We start from the raw sequence: 10,208 nt of genomic DNA, 5'->3' as shown, positions 1-10,208 counted from the left end.
TTCTTTTTGACCATTTTGTGGCAATGCTTTGGTTCAGCGCTGCCTCAACTTTTGCAAAGAATGCCTGGACAACTCATCTTGCAGAGGCTTTAGCCGTTATATGATGTGGTGCGGAGGGGAATATTAGGTGCCTAACCATTTTAGGATAATCATTATTTTGCTATTACAGGAGAGACCCCCAACAGGTGACTGCGTTCTGCCAGAATGTTTTTCCTCCAAGCGCCAGAAATAGTAGCTGACTCTGCAAAAACTCTCAGCAGGGTTTGCAGTGAGTTACAGAACAGATAAATTAATGGGCCCAAGTCGAGCCACGTCCATTAATTTCAGCGGGTTAGCTCTGCACATGGTTAATGTTGCATACTAGCCAGAGATTTTAAAACCCTTAGCTCTTTTAGTGTTAAATCTATAAAATCACCTTGAGACCTATGTAAAAGGCGATTGATAAATGAACTGGTAACGACAAGCTGCATCCAACATTCGTCCTACTCTGAGTAAATCCACTGAAATTAAAGGATGTGACTAGCTTAAGTGCTTCAGTTTCAGGAATCTGAGTTGAATTTAGTAGGAGATACACTCCAATAACCACAAAATAACAACAAACAGGGATTGCCAAAATGCTTATATCCCATCTCGACCACAGAGGTCATCTGAAGGAGTGTTGTGGGTCATCCCCCAAGTCGGCGAGTCTCATTTGACAACGGCAGCTTTCAGTGCCATGGGCCCAGTCCTGTGGAACTCTCTGCCACTGGAGACTCAGCAGGCACCTTCTCTACTAACTTTTAAGCACCTGCTGAAAATTTTTCCAATTCCACTAGGACTATGAAGGTAATTAAGAGTGCACCCTTCCACAATGGTTTGCTGCTGCTCGTTTTTAAGCTTTTTTGTGCTTTTACAATACACGTTTTAAGTTTTCCTTGCAGTAAATCACTTTGATATGTATATTTATGCATATGGCAGCATACAACTTTCCCCACAAATAAATACCGATTAGCCGGTTGCGAAAACCATCAACAAGGAAAGTGATAAAAAGGTTTATTATAGAGGTTCCAAATCTCCCACCCTGCTCCTTTGGGGAGAGACGCCTGCAGAACGAACCAGGGTCCTGAAGTTCAGAAGGCACCTTCAACTTCGCATGGATCGCGCGACCTGCTTCCCAGTTCTCGAACTGCGGCCGGCTTCACAGCTTCCGGAGCTTTTGCAGGAGCATCGTTCGCAGCTCCTTGTTGGTGACGTTCTCCGCGATGGACTCCAGGAAGTGCCTCTCGTTGGCCTTCCTCAGGGCGCTGCCGAGGGCCTCGTCGGCGTCATAGAGCATCTCGTACTGCGAGAGGATCTCCAGGGAGAGGAGGAGGAGGGGCTCGCCCGTGCCGTCGTCTGGCAGCATGGCGGCCACGTGGAGGGTGTGGCAGAAGATCTGGACGTAGACGAAGGACAGCTCTCGTGTCACGTTGTTCTTCTCCTGGGCCGGCTGCCACTGATTCCGGGCAATGCCCTTGACCGAACCCAGCAGATCAGACACGGCCAGGCAGTACAGCCGGGCCACGTGCCTCCACGCCTCCGCCGGCAGCCAGGTGGAGCCGCTGGCGCCGCAGAGGAACTGGAAGGCCCTCAGGAGAAGAACCGAGAACTGGAGATGGTAGGCAAAGGGGCGGAAGTTCAGCAAGGGCAGGAACTGGACGTACTCCAGCGAATAAGGCACGTACAGCACTTCCTGGTCTAAGAGGCTCTGAACCACGCCAACCAGCCTCCGCCACTCGCTGTGGCTGCACCAGGGGAAGACCTGGACCAGGGCCACCAGGAAGCCTTTGCTGAAGAGGTTGACCTCCTCAGGGTTGTCCACGTTGACCGTGAGCAGCGCCAGCATCTCCTCCCGCAAGGCGGCAGAGACGCAGCAGCACTCCATCCAGGCCAGCAGGCCGCTGCCCGCGCCGTAATTCGGGAGCGGGCAGGACGTCCACTCTCCCTCCGGGAGCTTGCAGACCTCAAAGAGCGTGGCCGGGACCTCGTTCTTGAAGTGCTCCCCATAGATGCTCTTCAGGCGGAGGCCAACGGTCCAGTCCAGGGAAGCCGCCTTCTTGTGCAACCAAGCCACCGACTGCGCCCACAGCTCGGGCGACAGGGAGTCCTTCTGCGCCAAGAGGGCATCGCAGAGCTGAGCTAGGTTGGCGGCCACCAAGTCCTTGGCTTCCAAGGAGAGGCAGTGCTGGTCTTGCGGCTCGTGCCAGTACTGGGCAAAGCCGTCGAGGAGCTTGCAGAGGCAGAAGAGGAGAGGGAAAGGGTGGCAGCTGTGGAGCCAGCTGCCCTCCTCGGCGGGCAGCAGCACTTTCAGGACTTTGTTGAGGATCTGCAAGCACAGCTCGACGCAAGGGGAGTCCGCCTTCAGGAAAGGGAGGACGAGGGCCTGCGTCACCTCTGCCGGAGAGAGGAGAGGCCTTGCTCCGCTCGGCTGCAAGAGATAAACCAAGAACTCCAGGAACTGCTCCTTCTCCTTGGGCGACGAGAGGCGGTCCCAGACGGCTTCTTTCAGGCACCCCAGCAGCAGGCTGATGGGCGCTTCCTCCGAGTCCAGAGTCTCCCGGAAGCTCAGAGCCGGGAAGGAACACAGGATCTCCGCCAAGAACTGGTGCGTCCCCAGATTGGCCACGGCTAAGTTGCTCATTTTCTTGATGGTGGCCTCCGGGTTGAGGACGACCAGCCGGGACACGGAAGCCACGGCCTTCTTCAAGCCTTCTCCGGAGGCGCTCTGGATGATCTGGTTGAAGGCCACGTTGAGGTCCTCCTGGAACCCCTCCGAGAAAGCCGGAGACACCTTAGAGAGGCCTCGCCTGCCCCAAGAAGCCAAAACGCCCGAAATCACTTTGTTCTTATCAGGCAAGGGGAGGTCCATGTAGCACTCGAGCAAGACCCTCGCCACCGTGGCTTGCTGGTCCTGCTTCCCTGAGGGGTCGGCAGACGCCAACGTCTCCAGCAATTTCGAGACCAGCTCTGGTTCCCGGAACAGGTCTTTGTTCCGAACGAGGCAAGCGACCCACTCGTCTGTAAATGCCCAGCTTTTCTCCGAAGCAAAAAGGGAGCACATCTCTTGGTGCCTGTCCATCTTTTTCTCAATGACCACCATGGCCACCGACGGCAGGAGGTCGCCACCGGCACTCTTGCCCCGCAACTCAGGGCTCACTTTCTTCAAGAAGCCTGCGATGAGGTCACCCAGCGCCGACATCTCCTGCGCAGCATCTCTGTTGTGGTCCTCCTGCTTGTAGCAGTCCGCCAGCTTCTTCTTGAGAGAAGCCAGGGCCTCCAGGAGCCGGTAGCTCTCGTAGCAGATCTGCTGGGGGTCGTTGAGCAGCTCCTGCAGAGCGGGGGACCACTCCTCCAGCAAGGCCCGCAGGAAGCCCACATCGACGGGCAGCGCTTCGCCCAGTGGCCTCGTGGCGTTCAGCAAGCTGATGCTCCTCTCCGCCTCTTTCACCTGCTCACTCAGTTCCTGCTTGCTGTATCGACCATCGCAGTCGCTGCTCCAGAGTGTTACCACAGAGGAGATCTTCTCCAAATAAGCCTGGACCGGCAGCGAGTCCGCCTCGCGCTGCGCCGCGAGCGACATGGACAGCACGTCTGCCAGGTTGGCGAGAGCGTGGCATTTCATCTTGGCTGGGTTGACGTTCTCCTTGATGAGCTTCAACCCTTCGGTCAAGACCGGGAGGACGCCAGCGGCCACGGAGAAACCTAGCAAAGACGGGGCGTCGCTCTTGAATCTCTTTGGGGGCTGCCCCACCTCGTCAGGCTCCGAGAGATATTGGTGGGACACCGAGCGGAAGAGGAGCATCAGCCTGTCCTCCTGTCCCTCCTGATGCTTCAGGATTTCCCACCAAACGTCCAAGAAGAACGAGACGTCGGCCGGGGAAGTCTCGTTGGCCACGTACCCCACAAAGGTCTCCAGCTCCTTCCGACAGACGTGTTCCGGCAACACCAGCAGCAGCTGGGCGAACAGCCGTGGGGCGTTGATAGCCTTGAAGAGCTCAAAGAGGACAGTGTGGTTGATCTCCGGGATCATGTTGCTGGCAGAGAAGAAGACATCTTCCTTCCATCTCTGGTTGGCGGAGACCGAGGGCGACGAGAGGAGGATCTTGGACCAGAGGACCACAGCGGCTTTCCGCTTCCAGGCGCCGGGTTCGGGTGGGTACGACGAATGGGACGTGCAGATCTCTTCCAGGGCGTCGATGATGGGCTTCCCCACTTGGGGCCAGTCGGACTTGGCCAACTCCGACAGCGGTTTGGGGTGGCAGATGCCGGAAGCCAGCAGGAACCCCCCGTGCAACACACTCAGTTCTCCGCAGATGGTCACCGGCCCTGTTTGAGCAAAGACAGGCATACTGAGAAGGCAAAGACCTGTATTTATCCATCCAGCCCTATATGGCCCACTCTGACTGGCAGCAGCACTCTTCGCTCCTGAGCAGAGACACATTGGAAGCTGCCTTATATAGGGTCACACCACTGGGTCCAAGTAGCTCAGTACTGCCCACACTGATTGGCAGCCGCTCTCCAGGGCTACAGGGAGAGGCGAATTCCCAGCCCTATCTGGAGTTGCTGGAGAATGAACCTCAGATGCCCTGCTGCTGAGCCTGAGACTTTCCCACCTACTCCATGATCCTTTCAGCTGGAAGCATGGAGATTCGAACCCAAGACCCTTCTGTGACAACCGCCTGTACCCTTTCAACAGTCTTGATCTATGGAAATGGCAGCAGTAAAAGTGCCACATAATAGTTGTTTTGCACTTGTATGGAATAGATTTTTCAGGATGGCAGCATCCAGACTTTGGAACTTCCCGCCTCTTGATGTTAGACAAAGCCTTAGCTGCATTCTTTTTGCCACCTGCCAAAAACTATTTCCATTTAGGCGAGTGTTCCGGGGGGGGGGGCATACATTTGAATCCGTTTCAGCTTAACAGCCAGTTTTACCGTATTTTGCGCCCCATAAGACGCTCCGGCCCATAAGACGCACCTAGTTTTTTGGGGGGGAAATAAAGAAAAAAAAAATTATTTCCCCCCCAGGTGCGGGGCTGGAAGAACCAGGTCGGGGAACAGTGGGAAGGCACGCTCTGCCTCGCCGCTGTCCTCCGAGCTTGTGGGGCTGGCGATGGGGAGAAATGCACCAGTCCCGGGACGGCAGGCAGCTCTGTGCCGCCATCCCGAGCGGGGCGGGACTTAGCGCCCCGCTCGGGATGGCGGCGTAGACCTGCCTGCAGTCCCGGGACGGCAGGCAGCTCTGTGCCGCCATCCCGAGTGGGGCTGGACTTTGCGCCCCGCTCGGGATGGCGGCGCAGAGCTGCGCTGGTCCCAGGACCACAGGCAGCTCTGCGCGGCCACCGTGAGCGGGGCGGAGCTTCTCCCCCGGCTCCCGGTGGCCAGGCAGAGCTGCGCTGGTCCCGGGATTGCAGGCAGCTCTGCGCAACCCTCGGAGCCGGTCTCCCGAGGGTTGCGCAGAGCTTCCTGAAGCCTGGAGAGCGAGAGGGGTGGGTGCACACCGACCCCCCTCGCTCTCCAGGCTTCAGCGAAAGCCTGCATTCGCCCCATAAGACGCAGGCACATTTCCCCTTCATTTTTGGAGGGGAAAAAGTGCGTCTTATGGGGCGAAAAATACGGTAATTATATTTTCAATTTTTAAAGAAACACCTTTTTTTATTTCTACCTATCATTTTAATGTATATTTTTAATGTGGGGTGAGGTTATCTTTGGTAAACGCCTTACGAGACTTTGCTTACAGTTAAGTGGAAGACAAGTTTTCCCCAATAAAATAAGGAAAACAGATAATGCCATTGAGCACACCTGCTGCAGAGTGTGGCAGAATTTTATTTTATCTTAAAAGGAACTAAAGGGGAAAAGGATCACCTGAGCTCGGGCAGAGTGCCTTCTGAAAGGCAACAGCGTTGTTTTGTCTGCTTTAGAGAAGAAGGAAACTTATCAATGCTTCTGAACATGTGCAAAGTTCTTCTCCCCTCTGAAGGGCACCATCGTTTCTTCAGAAAAGCAGATAGGCAAGGAAAGAAGGATGGTAACAGTAATTCCCTTAATAACCACCATCAACTACTTTGTCATCATCTAGCTGACAATCACAACAACCCTGCCGGCAAGGCAAAGTCAGTCTTATAATCAGCCCGTATTCCAGGGATGCAGTGATTGAGCGAGAGAGACACCTGGCTTTGCTTAAGCCTCCAGCTGTTTTGGGACTACAACTCCCATCATCCCTAGCTAACAGGACCAGTGGTCAGGGATGACGGAAATTGTAGTCCCAAAACATCTGGAGGGCCGAGTTTGGCCATGCCTGGAAGGCCACTAAGTGGGCTGAGGGTTCAAACCAGAAACTTCCCTATTCATTTTGATTAATTTAATAAAACTGCTTGATTTTTGTGTGTGTGTATACACACACCCCCACACATATACACGTGTGTGTGGGTGTGTATACACACACACCTCAAAACAGTTCACACACACAAAAAAAACAATAACATTGTACGGTTAAAAGCAGCTATTTAAAATGTCTAGAAGAGAGTTAAAATAGACGATACGCTTAAAACACACGTCCACTGGCTACACTTCTGGGTGGGCTTCCTTAAAATGTTTTTTTTCCCCCCAGGCTCTGAAAAGAGGGCAGTAGGAAGCGAGTTGAAAAGTGAGCGTGTTGCCCTCGCTAAAAGCCCGATTTCTTACAAATGCGCTCCTTGGCAGGAAAGGCCGCTTAAGAAAACCCAAGTCCTACTCAGTGCAGAACCCCCTGAAACGCACAGCCTCGACCAAGTGGGCTCCGTTCATTCCAAAAGGGTCTACTCCGAGTAGCTGGAAGCGAGAGAGGAAGGCCAGCAGCCGCCCAACTACCTAGCTCCATGGCTTCGGGGCTGCCTCCTAGCCCGGCTCCGGCAGGCGAGGGGAAGGCGGCATGGCCGAGAGCGGGGCTCCTCCGCCGCCTGCCCGCGCCGGGATCCTCGACGGCGGCAGCGGCTCGGGCGACGGCGCCCTCCGGGGCTCCGCGGTTGGAGACGGCGACGGCGCCGTCCATTGTGCGCTCAGGGCGCACGGCACAAAGCTTTGGAGAGGGGCGCACGGGCAGGCTCGCCAAATTGCGCCACGCCGCCGCCGGCGCTGCAGTTGCTTTCCAACCGCGCGGGCGCGGTGGATCCCGGCTCCTCCTCCCAGATCTCTCGGTCCCTGGGCGGATCCCTTTCCAGCCAGCGAGACGGGGCTGCGCAAGCAGAGGCGCCGTCGGAACAGCTACCTCTGCAGGCTCCTGCGCAACACTGCACGGCGCAAGGGTCGCCGAGCCATCCTGCTGCCCGCCTACACCGGCTGGTAAAAAAAAAAAAGCTCCTGGATGGAGTTTTTTTTGGGGGGGGGCTCTTTCTCTTCCTCCTTCTTTACTAGGAGTAGCAAGCGCCGGGGCTCCCCGACTGCGAAGCGAGAAAGGCGCCGGGGTTTGGAAATATTGGGGCAGGAGACATTCTCCTCCAGCTCTCGACGTTTCGCACCTGTCATCTTTTAATTCGCCTCCTGGGGATAGCTTGAGGGAGGCGTCTCTGGGCATGTGCAGAGTGCTTTCTTGCATTTCTGTCTGCATGGTGGCACCGCAGAAGCGTTTGCAAGCAAATAGAACGCATACGGGTCGGCGCTCAGTCCCGCTGTATTTTGGGGTGAGTGGAGATTTAATCCTAGGCTGCCCCGGTCCCGATCCGAAACTCTAAAGGAGTGCATAGCTGTCAACTTTTCCCTTTTTTAAAGGGAAATTCCCTTATTCCGAATAGGATTCCTCGCAAGAAAAGGGAAATGTTGACAGCTATGAAAGGAGTGGGGAGTCTCCGGATGCTGATAGACTACAATGCCCATCATCCCTCGCTACTGGCCATTTTAGTTGGGGCTCATGGGAGTTGTAGTGACACAGCTGGAAGGCCACAGGGTTCCCCCTCCCATTGTTCGCCTCGGGTAGTCTAGGTCCTAGGACCATCGGCCATGCTGATTGGCCCGACACCATCCAGACAAGCGCATGTCTCTGTAGGCTACCAATTTCTTTAAGGCATTGCAAAGAAAAAAGGCTCAACAGCTTTTCTGTCCAGATTTTCACTTTTTGAAATATGGTGACACTAGAATTACAGCTTTGGGAATCTGAAGCGAGGGGGCCTTTTACCTCTCTGGAACTCAGACACCTTACAGGGGTGCTGTGTCAGAAGATAATTATAGGCGATGCATTTTTAAATCCATGAAAGGTCCTCCTGCAATTCATCACTGCTCTGTAATACTGCTCTGAGCAAAACATACACTGTTATTGTCATCATTATATTATTAGAACAACCTCACTGCTGTGACTCTTATGTCGTCTTAAACTGTCCTTAATATTGTGTTTTAATTACTGTAACCCTGGGCCGTTAAGAGTGAAGGGCAAGTTAATTAATTATTAATTAAATTATATTATTATTATTCCATAGAATGTATATCCCACTTGGTTGTAGAAATCCCCAGTTTACAAAAAGAATAAGATTACAAGTAAAAACAATTAAAGCATTCAAAACATTTCGCAACAAACTGAACACGCATCAGCATTCCAAATATCTGGCTAGGCTTGTCTAAACAAAAATGTTTTTAGCAAGCGCCGAAAAGAGTATGGTGAAAATGCCCGCCTCGTATCACTAGGCGGGGAGTTCCAAAGTGTAAGTGCTGCCACACTAAAAGCTTGAGTTCTTACAAATGGCCGTTATGTGGCACCCGTCACAGGGCCAGTTCTGCAGATCAAAACAGCCAAGAGGGCATATACAGTCATACCTCGGGTTGAATACGCTTCGAGTTGAGCGCGTTCGAGTTGCGCTCCGCGGCAACCCGGTAGTAACAGAGCGCTTTACTTCTGGGTTTCGCCGCTTGCGCATGCGCAGACGCTCAAAATGACGTCACGCGCATGCGCAGAAGCGGCAAAAAACGACATGCGCATACGCAGACGTGCCATCGCTAGTTACGTTTGCTTCTAGATGCGAACAGGGCTCTGGAACGGATCCCGTTCGTATCTAGACCTCAGGTTACATACGCTTCAGGTTACAGACTCTGCTAACCCAGAAATAGTGCTTCAGGTTAAGAACTTTGCTTCAGGATGAGAACAGAAATCGCGTGGTGGCGGCGCGGCAGCAGCGGGAGGCCCCATTAGCTAAAGTGGTGCTTCAGGTTAAGAACAGTTTCAGGTCAAGTACGGGCCTCTGGAACGAATTAAGTACTTAACCCGAGGTACCACTGTATGGGGTAAGGCGATGCTCGCCTTAATAATAAATAATAATAATAATAATAATAGGCTCCTTTTCCTACCCTCTGTATGGAACACAGGGACAGCCGTTTCAAGCATGACTTGCACCTGATCTCGAGAAAGGCCCTGTGCACAGGTCAGAAGGAAGGCGCGCTCATGACAACATGTCACAGGCTGAGCTTGAGAAAGCCACTGGCCTGGTCTCACAAGTGAAAGGGTCCGTCTCCGTCATGGATCTGCTGCACAAGAGGGCCGCCCCCTGCCTGGCCAGCCACGACCTAAACTCCAAAGCGACAAGGGAGGCAGGGAGCGACCACCAAGACCTTTCGGAGGAGGAGGCCACTGAGGAGGTCCACATCACCAAGGTGGAGGAGCTGGAGAAGAAGGAAAGTAGATGACTGCGGAGAGGGCTGCACAGGATCCGGCTTCCAGGTTGCTTTAGTCATCTTCCGCCCCGACGATCTCTGGCGGTTAAGGCAATAAAGGGCCCCTTGAGAAGCTCTCCAGTGTCACCTTGCGGTATTTTGTCGTTTCAAATGGGGAGCGGTGCGCTGGGCTTAGTTTTGTGGTACAGCCCTGCTAGGGTTGGAGGACTGTACCGCCGTGGGGGTGGTGGCCTAAAAAGGAGACCAAACCTGCTCCTTAAACCTTTTCCTGATGTGCTTAAGCAGCTTAGGGAGCAGCCTTCTATAGGTCAGACACTTTCTCCATCAAGGCCACTGCTGCCTGCTCTGACTGGCAGCTGCCACCCATGTTTCAGATCTCATCACCTGCCGCTAACTAACCCCTTTAACCTGGAGGTGCTGAGGATCAAATTGTGGGAGCTTCTGTATGCAAGACAGGGGCTCTGACATTTGTTTTCTGGCAACGGTCTGCTAGAATTTCTGGGTGCAGAGAATTTAGTAAAATTACGGCACTTAAAAACATACATTTTGCAAGATAGA

At 53.8% G+C, this 10,208-nt stretch overlaps 1 protein-coding gene and 1 long non-coding RNA gene across 2 annotated transcripts; one reads left to right on the top strand and one right to left on the bottom strand.

The window, feature by feature from the left end:
- Nucleotides 1–1,015: 1,015 nt before the first annotated feature.
- On the bottom strand, nt 1,016–7,062 carry GEMIN4 (gem nuclear organelle associated protein 4). The gene is made up of 2 exons (XM_082201705.1): nt 6,867–7,062; nt 1,016–4,344 (listed from the first exon to the last, which is right to left on the bottom strand). The coding sequence occupies exons 1-2, from the start codon at nt 7,045–7,047 to the stop codon at nt 1,178–1,180; spliced, it is 3,348 nt and encodes a 1,115-aa protein (XP_082057831.1). The 5' UTR covers nt 7,048–7,062; the 3' UTR covers nt 1,016–1,177.
- A 64-nt stretch (nt 7,063–7,126) lies between these two features.
- On the top strand, nt 7,127–9,766 carry LOC309520327. Its single transcript, XR_014214199.1, has 2 exons — nt 7,127–7,337; nt 9,345–9,766. It is a non-coding gene; the product is annotated as an uncharacterized lncRNA (long non-coding RNA).
- Nucleotides 9,767–10,208: the final 442 nt, after the last annotated feature.

Source organism: Podarcis vaucheri, assembly GCF_965113315.1.
Source record: "Podarcis vaucheri genome assembly, chromosome: 15".
Classification (NCBI taxonomy): Eukaryota; Metazoa; Chordata; class Lepidosauria; order Squamata; family Lacertidae; genus Podarcis; species Podarcis vaucheri.
This window is presented reverse-complemented; position numbering and strand designations above follow the sequence as displayed.

What these genes read in the sequence shown, in the direction of transcription:
- GEMIN4 (XM_082201705.1), bottom strand. Translation starts at nt 7,047, where the DNA reads ATGGACGGCGCCGTCGCCGTCTCCAACCGCGGAGCCCCGGAGGGCGCC. An exon ending in CCCCGAAGCCATGGAGCTAG is followed by an intron (nt 4,345 to 6,866) that starts GTAGTTGGGCGG and finishes TTGCTCAAACAG; the next exon opens with GGCCGGTGACCATCTGCGGA.